At 44.2% G+C, this 20,383-nt stretch overlaps 1 protein-coding gene across 3 annotated transcripts in view; it reads right to left on the bottom strand.

The window, feature by feature from the left end:
- Nucleotides 1–19,214, bottom strand: part of osbpl6 (oxysterol binding protein-like 6) — a 34,760-nt gene extending 15,546 nt beyond the window's left edge. For 2 of the 3 annotated variants that reach the window (XM_030786133.1, XM_030786135.1), the window contains exons 1-10: nt 19,096–19,214; nt 13,214–13,333; nt 10,049–10,102; nt 8,731–8,844; nt 8,133–8,303; nt 6,177–6,345; nt 4,827–4,930; nt 4,320–4,412; nt 1,193–1,361; nt 604–734 (exon numbers count right to left, since the gene is read on the bottom strand). In XM_030786133.1, coding sequence (XP_030641993.1) covers nt 604–734; nt 1,193–1,361; nt 4,320–4,412; nt 4,827–4,930; nt 6,177–6,345; nt 8,133–8,303; nt 8,731–8,844; nt 10,049–10,102; nt 13,214–13,333; nt 19,096–19,197 — 1,227 coding nt within the window. In that variant the 5' untranslated portion in view covers nt 19,198–19,214. The remainder of the gene's footprint in view (nt 1–603; nt 735–1,192; nt 1,362–4,319; nt 4,413–4,826; nt 4,931–6,176; nt 6,346–8,132; nt 8,304–8,730; nt 8,845–10,048; nt 10,103–13,213; nt 13,334–19,095) is intronic. The other variant, XM_030786134.1, reaches the window with a different exon arrangement.
- Nucleotides 19,215–20,383: the final 1,169 nt, after the last annotated feature.

Genomic DNA, 20,383 nt, shown 5'->3' with positions numbered 1-20,383 from the left:
GAGACATTTTGTAAAGATGATGTCAAGTGTCTGTCTTCTTCACTTTAATCTGAGAGAATGAGCCTTAATGAAACTAGCTCTCTAGCTAATTCAAAACCCACTTAATCTCATTTCCAATTATGCTCAGATAGATAAAGAGAAATTATTGACTGCCATGCCCTCTTTCACTCTCATCTTAAATTGCCTTTTTAAAAAAAGCTAATCTTAAACAAAGAAAAAAACAGAAAACAAAGAGAGATGCTATGGTGTATCAGCTGAATATAAAATAATCCTCTTTACAGACAGTTGGTTTAACGGGGCTTTTGTGTTAAACTGTGTGACTGTGAAACACACCATACCATAACCAGTCTCGCTTTATAAAAGCCCAAGTCAGCTTGTGACACATTTGAAAAGGTTCAGCTGACTGAACTGGTAATGCTGGTAATACCAAGGGCTTTACAGAAAGAAAACACCACTGAACATGAATCCATCTCGCTCCATTTATTTCCATTCACAAATTACAAACACATTAATTGTTAATGTCACATTGATCACTTTGTATTTTGTTTCTCCCCATGCTGACAATGGTTGCTATGGTGACAGTGCGCCAAGGATACGGCTAACCTGAGACAGGGAGCGTCGGAGAGTCATGATTTGGGTAGACTGGCCCGTCTGCTCCTGTTCAGACAGTGCCTGTTTGATCTTCTCTTTCTCTATAGCCACAGTGTTGAAGGCAGACTTGAGGAGAGAGTGAACTAAAAGAGAAGTACAGATCTCTGTTTAAGTCAAACACAGCTGCACAGAAATACAGATCTCTGTTTAAGTCAAACACGACCGTGTAGTCCGCTATTACGAACGCTAAACACACAATGACCATGATTTTCATGTTGATGATGAATTAAATAAGTCTAATTTGATTGATATAATATTCCATTTTATTTTACAGAAGATATTTTATTGTGGTGTGCTGTTTCTCTATTCTATTCTATTCTATTCTATTCTATTCTATTCTTCTCTGTTCTATCCTATTCTATCCTAATAAAGCTGATTCATGTCATATTCATTGCGTGTTGCTATTGTATTGTTTAGCATTGCGTTGTGCTGTATTGTATTATATTATATTGTACTGTGTTGCCCCTCTGTGACTTTTTGGGCTCTGTCTGATTCCCCTGTGTATTCTCTTTGAGGGAGCTGGGGGGGTGTGAGGGGCCACCTTTCTGAGCGATGAGGCAGAAGTCCTCCTGCAGTTTGATGTAGTCGCTGGTGGAGTCGATGGTGTCTGCCAGGCGTGTGACAGGAGTCTGGTAATCAGACAGCTCCGCACAGAGGTTAGGGTTTGACGAATGGAGGCGCACTGGAGACATACTGGAACTCAACGGAACCTGACAGAGAGAGACCAGAGCATGATTCTTCCAGGCGTCTGACAGCAGGCTTTGTATGTGTGTGTGTGTGTGTGTGTGTGTGTGTGTGTGTAAGAGAGAGAGTGAGAGAGAGAGAGAGAGAGCTACCATCCAACTGTGTAGAACAACACAAACAGTCAGGCAAAAGGGCATGCATATACTCTTTAAGAATATGAATGACACTATGCATGTTAGTCATTGAGTATTTTCTCACACAATCTTATCTCTGCAACCCCTGCCCTTACACACACACGCGCGCACGCACACACACACACACACACACACACGCGCGCGCATGCGCGGGGTAGCAATGACATGGAGACTTTCCACCACCCAGTCAAACATGACCACTTCATCATTTAATACATGCAAAAGAGTGGCTCTCTGTCAGCCAACCACACAGACCCATAATGCTTTGAGAAGCTCATTTAACTAACACAGGTCAGGGGCCGAAAAGCTTTGTAAAAGGCAGTGTCCTCATAACTTTAAAGGAGATCCAGCCGAACCTCTGAGGACCATTCAGCAAAAAAAAAAGAGTAAACTGCTACACATTAAACATTGGGACAGCTGGGGGGGGGGGGGCATGATCCCATTAAACTGAAACAAACAGAGTACATCACTGTACCATAGGTCATGTCACAGTATTTATGCTCTTTTGCACATTTTAAATCTGGCCCTTGATGTAGGTCAGCATATTTCATACCTTCTCAGACCAAATGTATCCAATCCAATCTATGTGTTTCCATGTCAGCTGAACTAATATCATGGACAAAAATGAAGAATATTGGAGCACAGCCATCATAAAATAGTTGTTGTTTTTCTGAATCCTATTGGTAATTTGTCTTGTAAAGACACAGGTATTGGAGAGGGTACATTTGGGCCATGCACAGGGAAATGAGTCTCATGGAAATGTACAGGCGTCGCCTTCACTTTGAACAGCTATGTCAACCTTCAGCCGTCAGAGTGAATCAAACACAGTCAGAATCAATGCACGCCAAAAACAAACAAACAAACAACAAAAACACCATGATACAGGTATTTCAGTACATCAGCAATTTCTCTTAAAACGAGACGCTGCAATGTTCTGTGAACAAGTGACAAGCTGAACGCTTTGGTCGTCTTGGGTTCATTTTGTGTTTAAGGACATGGAGAAAATCCATCGTGTTCCAGAATCAATCTGAATCGGGTCCCAGAATCAATTTGAATCGGGTTCCAGAATCAATTTGAATCGGGTTCTAGAGTCAAATCAGACTGATGTTGGAGGACTGATGTTGCCTGGGGGTAACTGTGGAGGATGTGTAGTGGAGAGTTTTAGTTTCTGATGCAGAGTGGATGTTAAGTATTAAGATCTTAGAGGTTGGTCTAGGCTTACTTTGGGCCTTCTTGACTGGGGTAGTGTATGCACCTGTGGGTGTGAGTATGAGAGCGTTAACATACTCATTGAAAAAACAGTTTGCATTTGAAGAAATATCTCAGTTAGAAGATGAGCTCGTATATCATGAGAAGGAAAGGCAGACTGCATGGTTGATCTTGGTTGGATAACTCAAGGTGACAAGGACCAGGTGAGCTTGTTCACATTCTGTGTTTATACAACAACGATCAAAGACACCCAAACACTCACCCACACAGCCTTCATCAAACCTGTGATGCATTTCAGCGCTACATATCATGACTCAAAGTCCTTAAATGGAAAAACTTTCCCATCAGCCTGATTCATGTTCAAACAGAGAACAACTGAGATACTCTGACTCCTGTTCTAACAATACAGTTGAGATACTCTGACTCCTGTTCTAATAGTAAAGTTGAGATATTCTGACCCCTGTTCTAACAGTGCAGTTGAGATACTCTGACTCCTGTTCTAACAGTACAGTTGAGATACTCTGACTCCTGTTCTAACAGTGCAGTTGAGATACTCTGACTCCTGTTCTAACAGTACAGTTGAGATACTCTGACTCCTGTTCTAACAGTACAGTTGAGATACTCTGACTCCTGTTCTAACAGTACAGTTGAGATACTCTGACTCCTGTTCTAACAGTACAGTTGAGATACTCTGATTCCTGTTCTAACAGTACAGTTGAGATACTCTGACTCCTGTTCTAACAGTGCAGTTGAGATACTCTGATTCCTGTTCTAACAGTACAGTTGAGATACTCTGATTCCTGTTCTAACAGTACAGTTGAGATACTCTGATTCCTGTTCTAACAGTACAGTTGAGATACTCTGACTCCTGTTCTAACAGTAGAGTTGAGATACTCTGACCCCTGTTCTGTAAATCTGATGACTCATCCTTTAATGGTTTCCCTGACAGACGGAAGCTGCTATGATGCTTGCTCTTAGATAAGAAGCTAAAAAAAAAAAAAGGCATGAGAAGTACTGTCATAGGGGAGGAAAAAATATTATACTCTTCTATAAAGCAGACACAGTTACAGTTTAACAGGGTGAGATTATAGATGAGCTGTAATTCTACTCTTATCCATTGTCCTTAGTGCTTCTAAGTCAGTGAAAGTTAGCTGACTGGAGCTCTTCACAGCTTGAGTTAATAACTGTGGTGTCAAATGCGTTCTTTCTTTTTTCCTTTTTTTTTCCCAAATAGTCAGGATGTTCAGAGTTCCCTCTTATTTAGGTCAATGGGCTGCATGTCATTCCTTTAAGTAGATTCTTTCCGTCAAAACCAATCACACGGCACTTAACCAGACAGAGCAATAAAGCAGGGACCCTGAACTAGCCAATCAGGAGACAGGATATCAGTCTGAATATCAAACCAACTCTATACTTTAAGTTTACAGGGCTTGCACGTACATAGACAACAAAAGACAAAAAACAAAAAACAATAAGAAGAAGGAGACCCCATGATCCTTTGGCTAACCCCCCAAAAAAGAACTGACTCTAGGAAAAGGATGAAGGGGAGAGAAAAGAGAGGAGAAAAAAAGATAAATGTACCTGAAGCTGCATTTTTGCATCTTTGCTGACACTTTTTGTTCTCCATCTTCTGCTGACACGCTTTTCTTTCTTTGATAAATCTACACAATTGGTCTACATTACAGACATGGAGCAGAACAGATGAGAGTTAATGGTTAATAGAACAGAGAAGCAGGTTGGTTGTGTTCTCACGCAGAGAGCAGCAGCTGTCTGAGACGGGGGACATGGTTAAAAGAACATCAGCCGTGATATGACAATGACACTGAGTCCGGACCGCGGCCCGGATTCTATGTTCAGTGAGACGTCATGATAAATCTGGAGTTAGTCCTCAGATTTTATCATTCACATCACTGTTGAATTATTCATCAAACATGTTTTGTTAAGCAAGACAGCAGCATTTTTTGAATGATCGTTACAAAAACAGAGCTGTAGTTTGGTTGAGTGTGAGGTAAGCAATGAATTTCTCTAAAATGAGAGTGGACAGAGTGGGATTCGGACCGGTCCGAACGCTGGTGCAGACGGGCTTACCTGCATGTCGGTGAAGTTTGGTGCCGACTGGGTTCGCTGGAGGATCTCCAGGCTCTGCAGTAGCCGGCTCAGTTCCATCAGACTGGACTGACAGTGGGCCAACTCTGAACCAACAAACACCAAACAAACAAACAAACAAACAAACAAACTCACACATCACTTTATCATTTAACAGAGCTTTTCAGTTCCATCAGACTGGGCCGACCCTGAACAAACACCAAACAAGCAAACAAACAAACAAACAAACAAACAAACAAACACCACACCAGAACCTCACGCGTCAGTCTAACGTTTAACGCAGCTTTTAACGCGTCTGGCCAGTCGCCGTAAGGTAGGTGGCCAATTACCATTTCAGTACCATTTGATCTTAAGATCTGAGATTTACCAGCAGATCTTAAGGTTTGATAATACAAAAAGCTATATTCTAAAGCTCAAGAGAGTTTATAAGCACACATCAGAGCAGATGTAGAGATGTCATAAAAAGTCATAGCTCATTCATGGCACTTCATGACATGCTCCATAAACAGACACCTGCTTTGTTTAAAAAAATGTTTCCAAAACAAACAACATGGAGCATTTATAAAATGAAAACTATTAACAGCCATCGGGATTTGAGAGCGGGACTAAGTGAATGTCTGATCTATAATGTAATGTGTAAAACTGAATATCTCAGCGTGACCTCAGTAAATAACTTTCTGGTTTCATGGAGTCTGTAGTCGTTTCTCATTACAGAGTATGTCAAGTACGGACTCCCGTTCTTGGACTTCAGTTCAGCTCGGGAGCCCAGACTTTGTGTGCATTCTGGGAAACTTGAATACCCAAGTCCACACAAGTCACCTCCTGATGCATCCTTGATAAAACCCACAAATTGAGGACACATCCGGGTATTTGATCTGTACTTGGCTAGGTGCGAACTGGAACAGTACTTAGGCCGTGACTGATGACGTTTCACAAGTCCATGAGAACACAAGTACAGAGAAGAATGCGTATTGAGAAACGGCTTGTCACTTGATAACAATTCGTAAATTAATAATGAGCTTCCTTTAAAACAGATCGACCTGTCTGTGCCTGGTTACCGTGGTGACGTGAGGAGCCAATGAAGACACTGGCCAGCTGTTGTGTCACTGCTTTTTCACGAGGCTTCTGAAGTGAGGGGTTAATTTCCTGAGATACATGATACTGTGGAGCAGGTGTGAAGGAGGGTTAGGCTGTGGTCTGGGCCTGATCCTCCCACACATCTCTTCCGCAGGACTGACATACACAAAGCTACACGTGCGAGTGTGTGTGTGTGTGTGTATGTGTGTCTGTGTGTGTGTGTGAGACAACATGTGTGGTTTCTCCAGCTCCTACCCTCCGCACACTTGTCCATCTCCTCGGACTCCTGGAGCCAGGCGGCCACCTTACTCTGTCCATTGCTGTAGGACACTGGCAGGCTGCCGCAGGGCGTCGCGTTGCCGTAGGAGACCGGCAGGCTGCCGCAGGGTGTCGCGGGCTGCCAGGGCAGACTGCTGGGTTTGGACTGCTGTGGGCATGAAGACAAGGCATTGTCAATCAGCTACGAAAGGCAAAAAAAAAAGCCAATCAAATGCCTACGACGCCAGACTGAGGACTTGTCAAACGTCACCATGGTAACATACCGCGGGACAAAAGTCTGGCTACACTACCATGAATGACAAAACATTTTATGATGTTGTATCTCTGTGCCAGGAACAAACGGAACTGTTCGTTCAGATAGTCACAGAGAACTGTGGTCCACGGGACCGTAAACCAGTCCAAAGCAGGACTGCAGACCAGTCCAAAACAGGACTGTAAACCAGTCCAAAGCAGGACTGCAGACCAGTCCAAAACAGGACTGTAAACCAGTCCAAAGCAGGACTGCAGACCAGTCCAAAGCTGAGTCATGTCTTTGAGGGGATCAGAGAAGATCTGTCATTATGAATGACGGTCCTGATGTGAGTATGATTAATCCACTCTGCTCGTCACGGTTCATAGAGAATCTGTTAGCAAAACAACGTTTTGTTCTGTACACACCATTTATGACCAATCACACATCCTTACTGACAATCATTTCTGACGGACTTCTCTGGCATACATGTAGTTGAAATGTAGTCACACTTTATTACTTTTTGAAAAACACTGAAACTGAGATGTATTTCTTAGATCAACACACAGCCTAGGGAATGCTAGCCCTTATGTTTTCTCTTTTCTTTTGTACAGGAGATGTTTTCTGAGGACTTCTGTTTTCTCTTTTCTTTTTTACAGGAGATGTTTTCTGAGGACTTCTGTTTTCTCTTTTCTTTTGTACAGGAGATGTTTTCTGAGGACTTCTGTTTTCTCTTTTTTACAGGAGATGTTTTCTGAGGACTTCTGTTTTCTCTTTTTTACAGGAGATGTTTTCTGAGGACTTCTGTTTTCTCTTTTCTTACAGGAGATGTTTTCTGAGGACTTCTGTGACGTGTACTACGGCTAAAACAAAGCTGAGGAAGAGATTTCAGAGGAATTCAGGGCGTCCCTGGGGAGCGTGCTTTGACGCTTCTCCTGTTCAAGGAACATTTTCCAACAGTGTGTGGACATTTCTGGAACATAATACCTTCTGACGGAAGGCAGTACATTAAGTTTTTAGTACATTGAACAGCATGTAACATGCCATAGCTTCCAGTTATTGAATTTGGCACAGAGAATGTATGTGTGTGCTTTTCTTACATCACACTTACCCTCATGGATTTTTTCTGCTTTGGTTATTACTTGTGTGATATAATTGGAATTAATATTTAAATATTATTATCCATGGTTATTACACAACTTAGTGCACACTTTCTCCCTGCTGTACACACATTAGTCTTGAAACATTTACACAGTGTTCACCGCATCCAGACACATCTCCTAAGCTCAGACATGGTAAGTAAGGTCCATTTATCCAGTCTGAATAGTTTGATTTAGTCACACCTTTGGGCTTTAGACCCGTTTAATTTTCCCTGCATAGTCACAGCTCTCCCATTCATCTCTTTATGCACTGAAGTGAGTTAAAGACCATTTCACTCTCACACAGCATCTGATACGATGGGAAATGGGAAATACTAAAAGGTTTCTCACTGAAACACGTTCTTACATCAAACCGATATACAAAGAGATCACCAGATGCATTACCAGTGGTTGAAAGATAAAAACTACATTTTTGGCTAGAAAAAAAACCAGAGAATTTGTGCAGTTTTGATCTCAAACACGCTCTGTGTAGGCTGATGTGACAAGCAGTGAGAGACACATACAGAGAGGGTCAGGGGAAAGAGCACAGGTGTGGGAGTCTACCTTGACTTCATGTGTGGTGGAGGGTGTGGTTTGGGGGGACTCGAGGTTCGTCGGGGGTGGGAACGAGCGAAGGCTGGCGTCCCGAGGAGAGCGCACGATCTCGTTTTGCCGGTACAGACGGTGGTGACGTAACTTAGACACCCAGGCCTCGAAAACATCTGGCGATTTGACCTGGAGAGGAAAAGGAGGAAGAAGAATAGTCTGCCTCACCGCTACACACCTCTCAACAGAATAGTCTGCCTCACTACTACACACCTCTCAACGGAATAGTCTGTCCCTGTCTCCTTTAATGTTCTTACCTCACAGTTTCTTTCTCTGACACACACACACACACACACAGACACACACACACAGACACAGACACACACACATACAGGCACACACAGACACACACACACAGACACACACAGACACATGCACGCACATACACACACATACAGAGAGACAGACACACACACATGGACAGACACACACACACACACACACACACACACACACACACAGACAGACAGACAGACAGACAGACACAAACACACACACAGACACAAACACACACACACTCACAGACACATATACACACACACACACACACACTCACCTTTAGGTGGTAGATGTGCTCCTCTGTGTCCAGATCGATCCGTCGGGCCCTCTTCTTGATTGACATCACTGATAATCCCACATCTATGCTACCATGCAACTTTCCTTTACCAATCTTATGGACACAGCGAGAGAGAGAGAGAGAGAGAGAGAGAGAGAGAGTACATTTAAGACTCTATTTCAGTCTACATTATATATAAATAGATTATATACACTCACCGGCCACTTTATTAGAATCTTCTTAGCATACAGTTAGAGACTACGGCCCATCTGTTGCCATGCACAGTCTGTGTTAGCCATCCTCCAGCCCTTCATCAGTGCTCCGTTTCTGACCACAACACAACTGATGAGTGGCTATTTTTGGGTGGTGGCCCACTCTCAACCCAGCAGTGACCTGTGTAAAATCCCAAGCGACGCTGCTGTACCTGATACCCTTGTATCACCATGACACCCACTTCCATGTCACTGTAATTGTTGAGTTAAAAATGGACTGTCAACCATATAATATCCAGTGTCAACAGTGCCCCTGTGGTCAGAGACTGACCACTGATGAATGAGGCACAGAGTGACTGACAAACTGTGCATGGTAACAGATGGGCTATTGTGTCCAGTTGTACACCTTCATAGTATATCTGAAAGGTAGGTACATCACATAAAATGGCCAGCGAACGCGGGTCCACGGTGGATGTTTCTACTAAAGTGGGCAGTGAGTGTAGTCTGTGTAAATCTATATGATATATCTGGATTATATAGTCTGTGTAAGTCTATTATATATATATATATAGATTATATAGTCTGTTTAAGTGTAATAATGCATTTGGGTAGTCCCATATACAGCACAATACAGGAAGAGGACCAAACCCCCCCCCCCCCCCCCCCCCCCCCCCCCCCGCCCATAACAGATGGAAAGCACACCGTCAGCGTATTTCAGTTAATTGTGTGTGGCTTCAGCGGCCTGACGGAACCCCTCAGCCGTTCCTGTTCCTCTCCAACAACCACTGCATTAGATCACTGGCCTGTTAACGGCTTGACTGTTTGAGGAAACCGAGTGTGTGTGCATGTGCTTGTGTGTGTGTGTGTGTGTGTGTGTAGGGAAACACACTAACGCTGTAGGCAAGGTCACTCGGACCTTTCCTGCTATTCTGGCGTTTTTGAGTGACCCTTACAGTGGTCCAGCCAAGTCTGCTTTATGCACATCCTGCTAAGGTAATATGGGTGAGAGGATGCTGATGGGTAGGTGATCACATCACAGCCAATCACAGCACAGCCAAACCAAGGTGCAACCAATCAGAGGGCAATATCGTAGGAGAGGTACTCACATCGATGGGGGACTTGGAATACTTCAGGATTCCGTTATCAAGAACAAAAAATCGCTGTAATGACAGAGAGAAAACCGACAGCTTTCAGGAGACACACAAAAAAACCCTCTTTTTTTCTGAATTATGAAATACTATTGTAACTAACAACGCAAGCAGGTGTCAGGAAGGCAAATCTAATGAGTGTGACTCATAATGTGGTTTATAATTTTAGTTCTATGGTCATTTGGCAAATGCAGTCAGTGTCCTACGCTTCTCAACCAGTAGGAACTAAGAACTGTGTACACTGCACCTAAAATGTGTGGGCTCAGACTGAGAAATTAATATTATAACATCACAGTGGTTCGTGGTTGTGCAAAGGGAAGTGTGTCTCTGTGAGGTTTGTGGTTGCGTAGAGGAGTGTGTGTGTGTCTCTGTGAGGTTTGTGGTTGTGTAGAGGAGTGTGTGTCTCTGTGAGGTTTGTGGTTGTGTAGAGGAGTGTGTGTGTGTCTCTGTGAGGTTTGTGGTTGTGTAGAGGACAGTGTGTGTGTCTCTGTGAGGTTTGTGGTTGTGTAGAGTGTGTGTGTGTGTGTCTCTGTGAGGTTTGTGGTTGTGTAGAGGAGTGTGTGTCTCTGTGAGGTTTGTGGTTGTGTAGAGGAGTGTGTGTTTCTGTGAGGTTTGTGGTTGTGTAGAGGAGTGTGTGTGTCTCTGTGAGGTTTGTGGTTGTGTGGAGTGTGTGTGTCTCTGTGAGGTTTGTGGTTGTGTAGAGTGTGTGTGTCTCTGTGAGGTTTGTGGTTGTGTAGAGTGTGTGTGTGTGTGTCTCTGTGAGGTTTGTGGTTGTGTAGTGTGTGTGTGTGTGTGTCTCTGTGAGGTTTGTGGTTGTGTAGAGGACAGTGTGTGTGTCTCTGTGAGGTTTGTGGTTGTGTAGAGTGTGTGTGTGTCTCTGTGAGGTTTGTGGTTGTGTAGAGTGTGTGTGTGTGTGTCTGTGAGGTTTGTGGTTGTGTAGAGGACAGTGTGTGTCTCTGTGAGGTTTGTGGTTGTGTAGAGTGTGTGTGTGTGTGTCTGTGAGGTTTGTGGTTGTGTAGAGTGTGTGTGTGTGTGTCTCTGTGAGGTTTGTGGTTGTGTAGAGTGTGTGTGTGTGTGTGTCTCTGTGAGGTTTGTGGTTGTGTAGAGTGTGTGTGTGTGTGTGTCTCTGTGAGGTTTGTGGTTGTGTAGAGTGTGTGTGTGTGTGTCTCTGTGAGGTTTGTGGTTGTGTAGAGTGTGTGTGTGTGTGTCTCTGTGAGGTTTGTGGTTGTGTAGAGTGTGTGTGTGTGTGTCTCTGTGAGGTTTGTGGTTGTGTAGAGTGTGTGTGTGTCTCTGTGAGGTTTGTGGTTGTGTAGAGTGTGTGTGTGTGTGTCTGTGAGGTTTGTGGTTGTGTAGAGTGTGTGTGTGTCTCTGTGAGGTTTGTGGTTGTGTAGAGTGTGTGTGTGTGTGTCTCTGTGAGGTTTGTGGTTGTGTAGAGTGTGTGTGTGTCTCTGTGAGGTTTGTGGTTGTGTAGAGTGTGTGTGTGTGTCTCTGTGAGGTTTGTGGTTGTGTAGAGTGTGTGTGTGTGTGTCTCTGTGAGGTTTGTGGTTGTGTAGAGTGTGTGTGTGTGTGTGTGTCTCTGTGAGGTTTGTGGTTGTGTAGAGGAGTGTGTGTGTCTGTGAGGTTTGTGGTTGTGTAGAGTGTGTGTGTGTCTCTGTGAGGTTTGTGGTTGTGTAGAGTGTGTGTGTGTGTGTCTCTGTGAGGTTTGTGGTTGTGTAGAGTGTGTGTGTGTCTCTGTGAGGTTTGTGGTTGTGTAGAGTGTGTGTGTGTGTGTCTCTGTGAGGTTTGTGGTTGTGTAGAGTGTGTGTGTGTCTCTGTGAGGTTTGTGGTTGTGTAGAGTGTGTGTGTGTGTGTGTGTGTGTCTGTGAGGTTTGTGGTTGTGTAGAGTGTGTGTGTGTGTCTCCGAGGTTTGTGGTTGTGTAGAGGACAGTGTGTGTGTCTCTGTGAGGTTTGTGGTTGTGTAGAGGACAGTGTGTGTGTCTCTGTGAGGTTTGTGGTTGTGTAGAGTGTGTGTGTGTCTCTGTGAGGTTTGTGGTTGTGTAGAGTGTGTGTGTGTGTGTGTGTGTGTCTGTGAGGTTTGTGGTTGTGTAGAGTGTGTGTGTGTGTGTCTCTGTGAGGTTTGTGGTTGTGTAGAGTGTGTGTGTGTGTGTGTCTCTGTGAGGTTTGTGGTTGTGTAGAGTGTGTGTGTGTGTGTGTCTCTGTGAGGTTTGTGGTTGTGTAGAGTGTGTGTGTGTGTGTGTCTCTGTGAGGTTTGTGGTTGTGTAGAGTGTGTGTGTGTGTGTCTCTGTGAGGTTTGTGGTTGTGTAGAGTGTGTGTGTGTGTGTGTCTCTGTGAGGTTTGTGGTTGTGTAGAGTGTGTGTGTGTGTGTGTCTCTGTGAGGTTTGTGGTTGTGTAGAGTGTGTGTGTGTGTGTGTCTCTGTGAGGTTTGTGGTTGTGTATAGTGTGTGTGTGTGTGTCTCTGTGAGGTTTGTGGTTGTGTAGAGTGTGTGTGTGTGTCTCTGTGAGGTTTGTGGTTGTGTAGAGGACAGTGTGTGTGTCTCTGCGAGGTTTGTGGTTGTGTAGAGTGTGTGTGTGTGTGTGTCTCTGTGAGGTTTGTGGTTGTGTAGAGTGTGTGTGTGTGTCTCTGTGAGGTTTGTGGTTGTGTAGAGTGTGTGTGTGTGTGTGTCTCTGTGAGGTTTGTGGTTGTGTAGAGTGTGTGTGTGTGTGTCTCTGTGAGGTTTGTGGTTGTGTAGAGTGTGTGTGTGTGTGTCTCTGTGAGGTTTGTGGTTGTGTAGAGTGTGTGTGTGTGTCTCTGTGAGGTTTGTGGTTGTGTAGAGTGTGTGTGTGTGTGTCTCTGTGAGGTTTGTGGTTGTGTAGAGTGTGTGTGTGTGTGTCTGTGAGGTTTGTGGTTGTGTAGAGTGTGTGTGTGTGTGTCTGTGAGGTTTGTGGTTGTGTAGAGTGTGTGTGTGTGTGTCTCTGTGAGGTTTGTGGTTGTGTAGTGTGTGTGTGTGTGTGTCTGTGAGGTTTGTGGTTGTGTAGAGTGTGTGTGTGTGTGTCTCTGTGAGGTTTGTGGTTGTGTAGAGTGTGTGTGTCTCTGTGAGGTTTGTGGTTGTGTAGAGTGTGAGTGTGTGTCTCTGTGTTGCTTGCCTTGTGCCAGCCTTTGAGGGGCCACTTCCGTTTCTTCAGCATAAAGCCCTCATGCTTGTCTGGTCGCTGCACGTTGGTTTGTCCAATCTTCAGTCCCTCAATAATCTCCCAACTGTCTGCCTCCTAAGAGAAAACAGAAAAACAAACAAACAAAATCAACTTCATGAACTGACACACTTTATCATTTCATAATAGCTTAGAGGAAACAAGACGGAAACAGAGCAGTCCGCATCCGGTCTTTCACTACTGACTTACTGAAAAATACACACTCTCTGTCTCTCTCTCTCTCACACACACACACACACACACACACACACTCATACAGGAGTGCCCACTGTATGTTTTTGGGTCTATGTATCATATAGATAAAGCAGTCCAGGTTGTGTTAGAAACTGGCCTGCTGTGACACCAACAGTCAAGTCCTACCAACTGTGAAGGGCAAAGACTGCTCAGCAGGTTCTCCAGACCGCCACAGCCAAGCTGGCCCTACACAGCACTGCCTGAAACCCTAAAACACACTGCTCAACAGGCAGATGGCAAGATTCACCAGGATTCACCAGTCGGTGTGTACATCCTGTAGAGTTATAGTACTGTCAGCCTTTGTCTGAATCGTCTGTCATTAAGAGAGAAATTTCATGCCATTGCTAACTGGGGCTCTCATGCTGGAGATCCTGTTAAGCTGCTTTGTGACAGTGCGTACTGTAAAAGAGGTATACAAACAGAAATGAGTTCCTGACTAGTCTACCTGACAGTAAGGACTTGATTTCTGTTACCCCTGATCCTGGCTCTGTGCAAACCCTGACCCAGTGGATGCAGAATGCAGAACCCTGACCCAGTGAATGCAGAACCCTGACCCAGTGAATGCAGAACCGCTTGGCAGTGGACTGGCTGAGTAAGACTGACTCAGGCCATTCTGTGGAATTATTACACAACACAGCACGCTTCAGCTGCAGTTAGGACCTTCACACTACGGTCAGCACATTACCAAGAAATACACACACACAGAGAACCCACTACTTCTCCCACACGACCTTCAACCTATAAATACTGTCGATTCACAGAGTACTGGATCATGAGCTAAACTGAACTGCATGCAAACCATCAACAGCTAAACTCCCACTCACACTCTACCGATGTTTCACCCAAAATCAAACTCTCACGGACGCATTATTGTTGCGTCATCTTACTTACTAAAAATAGCGCTAATAAATAACTAATGGTTCACCCTACAGCTAAACTACCGCCGATACATGACTTAAACTGAGATTAATAATCGATTTTTATTTAATAACCTCATCCTTCTTTTCCGTATGTGCATATTTGACTGGACATAGGCAACTTGGTCTCGAGAAAAGCGAACAGGCATCACCAGAAAACGAGCAGGCTATGTCGCTAATAACTAAGGCCACGCAACACAAAAGCATGTTCCATTCATCAATATCCTCTATAACGCAACATTAGAACCAGCGGTGTTAAAAAGGAAAGCTGGAAACCGGGGTCTCCTGACGGGAAAACGGTGACGACAAATGCGACCAATTCAGGCATTCAGAATCCCTCTTTATTAACTCTACAGGGCTTCTATCAGTAGAGACATACATTTCTCCACGACGTTTATAAGACGATTAGGAAAAAAAAAAATGCGATAGTCGACTAGCGTGTCACGGCTATGCAGTCAGGATAATGAGAAGTCATTCAGTCTACAGAGCCCACAGGCGGAAGGAGAGAAATCAATAGCATTGTTCGTGAAATAACGGATTAAACCTCGAGCGACCAACTATTTGAAATAATGTCCTTAGACTCTCTGTTATTCCAAAAGCTGTCATAATGGCAATCAGTAGAAGAAACTGCAAGCTGTATGTATAACGATCACGTTTAAACCAGCTTTATTATCCGTAGTTTTATCGTTTTACCGTTTGCTTCGTAAACTGGACAGAAAATTACAGTGGGCAACATAAATTCATCAATAATCACGTAATGCAGTCTGATTTAAAAACATTCTGAACACGCAATGACACTGTGACAGCATACATTTCTCCGTGTTTTAATTTTAACAAAACTCTGAGCATCTGTGCAATCGCGAATACAGGCGAGTTTACACAAAGGTCCCTCGCATCCCTCTGGAGATTCCCTTTCACTGAATCATACTCATGTGCGACATAACAGCCCAAGATACTGCAATGAATCAACATTACAGGTGCCGCCGACTTGCCCCAGCCAAAGGACAAATACTCTTTGGGGACAATTTAGAAAGAAATGGAGTCTATAAATATAAATGTTACAGAAAAGTTCCCATGGCAACCGCGACCGTATCAATCGTCCACTGAGACAGCTAGGGAGAGTTTGCAGTCCGCTCTGCAGGAGCACCACAGAGGACATGGGAGCGCGGCGGACAAGGGACTGGGTCAAAAGGGAGCGTGGGTCACACTACATAACGGACAGCAACACTAATAGTTAATAAAGCACATATAACTTTGAACATAGATGAAGAGTTGGCAGGATGTGGGGCTAGAGGATTAGCCTCCCTGCTGTGTGACCGTTAGAGCTTCATAAACAGCAGGAAACAGACTTGTCCACAGCAGCTGGGCCCCACTCGTGACAGGACGGATGAAAACGTTTCCTAAACTCAGTCAGCCACAAACCACGCTTGTGTTAATACAACTCCAGAGAACTGTGCGAGCAGCACGATTAAATACTGAAACCATGGACAAGACTCAGGGCAACACGCTCTGCAATGTTTCCTGAGCCAGTAGACGTCACTGTGAATGAGCTGTTTTGTTTTTGTTCTTCCCAATGATCTATTTACGTGACATCTATTTTATGTCGTCTGTAATCGAGGCCTTCTGCATACAGACAGCGCAATTGTCCACAGCCAGCAGATTCATTAAAAAAACAAGCAAATAAATGAAAAAAAGAAAAGGTATATTTGAACTCCTTTCTGGATGGTTGTGATTAAGGGGCCAAACATACACATTGGGAAGTCATTCTGGACGAGAGTGGCAAACGAATGCATGAATGTTAATGAATGAGAACTCTGACCCCTCTGTGTAAGAGCGCATTTCCAAATGCTCCCTCACACTCAACCTCTTTTGCCGAGTGAGAGGAGGGCACACCGCAGGGCTGATAACTCCCTGCAGGACAGTTGGAACTTGAAAGCATCGGAGCCAAGATCAGTGGAGCTGCTGTGCTGACTGGCTTTGGCTGTCTTATGATTGCAGCATTGATAAAACAGTGAAAGAAACATTCACAGAAGAACAGTTTGGTCTTGCGCCTGTCCCCTTAAACCGATTCTCACTGGATAAGCAATCCAAATCTGTTTGGCTTTTAAACAGGTGGTGGGGAAGGAGGTATAGTCTCCTGTCTGATGCTTAAATGACTCGTCCGGAGTTCAATCAGCAGCAGGTAAAACTTCAAGCTGTTTTCTGGATGACAAAGTTGCAAATGAAAGTGAGTTTGGGGTAGAGGATGCCTCAAATAGATACCAAAAAAACAGGCTCTCCCCTCATTTCCCTTTTCTGTCATGGCTGAAACTGGCCAGACTTCTTCAAAATTAATTCGTCCACGTGATGGTTTGGGGATTTCCAACTGGTGAGGGGACAGAAGGTGAGTGATTTGGTAAATAGTACCAATGCCTAGGGCTGCAGCGGTATAGAAATTTCCTTACCGCGGTATTTGAAGAATGCCACCTTTCAGTTTGCGGTAATACCACGACCAAACTCCCCTGTGTTTGATTACACAGAAGGATGCGTTGTTCTCAGATGCAATTTAAGATTTGTTGTGTCGACTCACTTCACTGATACCTTTTTACCCCAAAAGCAACATACTGCCTCTTCTAAATTGGCTCGTTCCCCCTTGTCATTGGGTTAGAACCCAAAATGTACCGTTCTCGTTCTCATGTGGAGACATTTAAATAAAAAAAATTTAAAAAACGCATGTACTGTGGACCTGATCCTTTTCAAACGGATAGAAAAAAGTGAGTTTTCAAAAATATCCAGATGCATGAAGACAAGGCCACAGGCCAAACCAAAAGCTACATGAGGACGGCAGCACTCTCAGATAAGGGGGAAAAAGCTGCTGTGACGGTAATGGCGATGATGGGCTCAACACCGCGGTACACCTCCTAATACCGCGGTATGTCGGTGATGCGATTATTGTTGCAGTCCTACCAATGCCATCACAACCTTTTCATATTCAATGAACACTGAATACAATCAGGGAGAACATCGGCTTTTCAAATGTACCTCAGAGAGACAGCTATGATGATTAGACCTGTCACTCTCTTTTTCTTTATCACAAAGACAGTGTAAAGTGGAACAGATTTCTCACTTGGCCTGCTAGCATTGATCATAAAAGGTAAGCTGCAAACAAAACAACATTGCTATTTCTCACACACACACACACAATTCAACATCCTTTATTCACACCTGACGGTGTCAAAGGTATCTTATCTGTCGTCTTCATATTCAGTCAAATGAGAGCTGCTGCTGCGGATCCATAACGACTTAACAGAGTGAAGGAGACAGAGGCATGTCCAGGGCACTGCCTGGGAGGCAGCTTCAGGGTGCGGCCACTGGGATGGAGCTTTAATTGCTCCTGTGAGGGGTCTCTGAAGATCGTCTCAGCTTCAGTTCAGAGAAAATGACTCCTATTGATCAGCAAACAGGAGCATCTCATTAAGGATTTCCCTCAAACAGCAGTCCTGCACCCCCGCACTGCTCTGTGTGCCGTGTGTGTGTGTGTGTGTGTGTGTGTGAATATGTGTGTTTTGGTCCCCACAGGATAATGCAATGCTTAAACATCCAGGAACACACAGCGGGTCTGACAAGACACACCCAACACACCACAACAGGAAAACAACTGCACGTTTATCAACATGTCACACTCAAATACCACAAAAAAAAAAAATCCAATGTAAGATGTAAGCATTGCTTACAACATCTCCATGGTAACACATTGAAAAGAGGCGCCTGCCCAGAATGCACTGGGACAGATCAATATTGACTGATATTGTTCAGCGCTGATCAGTTTAAACTACTGAATCAGTAAATGTGTCCACTTGCGTCAAAATATGAATGAGTATTTGATTTATCTGTAAGAAATGCTCTTTAAATACTAATTACTAAACGTACTGAGAGAATCAATAGCCTATTTCAGGATCGAATACATCAAACAAAGAATCCCTCAGATTAGTCACCTACACTAGGCTGTTGACATCAGAGCACTGGCGTCTCTCTCTCTCTCTCTCTCTCTCTCTCTCTCATTAATGTTTCAGACAGCAGCATTGGAAAAGCTATGACGTCAGGTATTCCAGGAGAGAGTTCGGTTGCTCTAAAAGTTTCACTGCTGTGTCGGCCACGTCAGGGTAAGACAGAGGGCTTTGCATGAGGAGGACAAAGGCTTTGAACTCAGGTCTTCTTTTGACCCCTTTATCACGAAAACATGCAGAGACAAAGACCTCCGCTTTAACACTGAACGACATCATTTAATGTATAGCAGTTGGCGGACATTACTGCGCATCACTAACCCTTTCTTACAACAAAACCAAGTCTGAATTTTACAGAAATCATCGAGAAAGGGACAGCTGGAAAGGTGTGTTGGATACCCTCCTTCACTGGAACAGGAGGATTCTATTCTGAGACACTCAAAGACGAACCATACTTCAATCAATCCGTTCTCAGATCAGCCTCCAGATAGTGTATTTTTCCCGTGTTGTAATGATATAGCATATTTCATAAATTAGGCCAGAAAGAGTAGCAAATAAAGAATGTTTCTAATATCTGGGCATTCATGTAGTTCTATGTGTCTTATGGCATATTGTTAACAATAAACTCTTGCATAATATGCAGTCATAAATTTGTCTGTCTGTCTGCGTGTCTGTAGCGTACCTGTCTGCTGTCCCTTTGGGAGGAGGAGGAGGAGGATGCACTCTTGTGTGTGGGCGTGGAGGTTTTGTGGATGGGGGTGGAGCTCCTCTCCTCTGCGCTCATGGCTCGGCCCTGCTGGCCTCTCTGGTGGTGATGGTGGTGAGACATGCTGGTCCGCTGTAGTTTATGGGGTTTTTCTCTCCCTCAGCAGCGGTCGTCCTGGGCTTTCCCCAGCATCACCAGAGCGTCAGGAAAGCTCCAGCTTAGCAGGATGCACCTCAGCGCGCACACACACACACACACACACACACACACACACTCCTCTCACCTAGAACGAGACATACAACATAGTCTTCTATTAATACACATGAGGTTACACAGATATTTAAAAGCTGCATTAATAGTGTTAACACTTTTCCTGTATCGTCATTGGTTTCGAATACTCATTTCCCCTTCAGTGTGAGTCATCTCCACACATCATGAACACATGGTAGCACATGTTTCTGCCAATACACGGCTAAGGAATGATATGTATCAGACAATGACCACCTGCATGCTGAGTACCACTGTCCAGTGAAGTGCTGCACGTGGAGGAGAGTGCTACTCATGACACTGTACCCACAGCCACACAGGCCTCTGAGAGTCACTGAGCGCTGGAGCACCGAGAGGGAGAAATGACCCTCGCCGACACATCCACCCAGGGGGTTATGTGGTCAGCTGACACACCCGCCCAGGGGGTTATGTGGTCAGGTGCATTTCCCAGACCCCTCGGCCAGAGTGGGCACATTATGACTCAGCTGGGATTTAAACCCTCAGTATTGCTTCAGGACCCTAATACTGTGTATTCTTATCGCATTCACATGGCATGGAGTCTTCAGGGTCTGTGTGTGTTTTAACACACACACACACACACACACACACACACACACACACACACACCAGTATTGTAGATTCATAAGTGAACTCCTTTTCAGTTTATGCATACCTAGTACTCTAAATGTATTACTATCACTAAATTAGCATGTGCCACAATGTGTGAGTAGATTAGCCTATTTGATCAAATATGCCATTTCACAAAGATTACAAATCAGATCAAAAGTGAAAATGCAGAATGAGACAGAAATAACATTAAACAACTGTATTGTAAAACCAAAAGACAATAATTAACGAGCTTTTTGATCTTGGCCCACAAAAACAAAGTCCTTAAACGCTGCAAACCCAGTCAGACTAATGACTGTTTTCAGAGAGCTGGATCAAACCCTACACACTCCTTATTACATTTAGCACTGCGCCGTGAGAGTCTGTAATT

The sequence above is a fragment of the Chanos chanos genome, chromosome 10 (genome assembly GCF_902362185.1).
Source record: "Chanos chanos chromosome 10, fChaCha1.1, whole genome shotgun sequence".
Classification (NCBI taxonomy): domain Eukaryota; kingdom Metazoa; phylum Chordata; class Actinopteri; order Gonorynchiformes; family Chanidae; genus Chanos; species Chanos chanos.
This window is presented reverse-complemented; position numbering and strand designations above follow the sequence as displayed.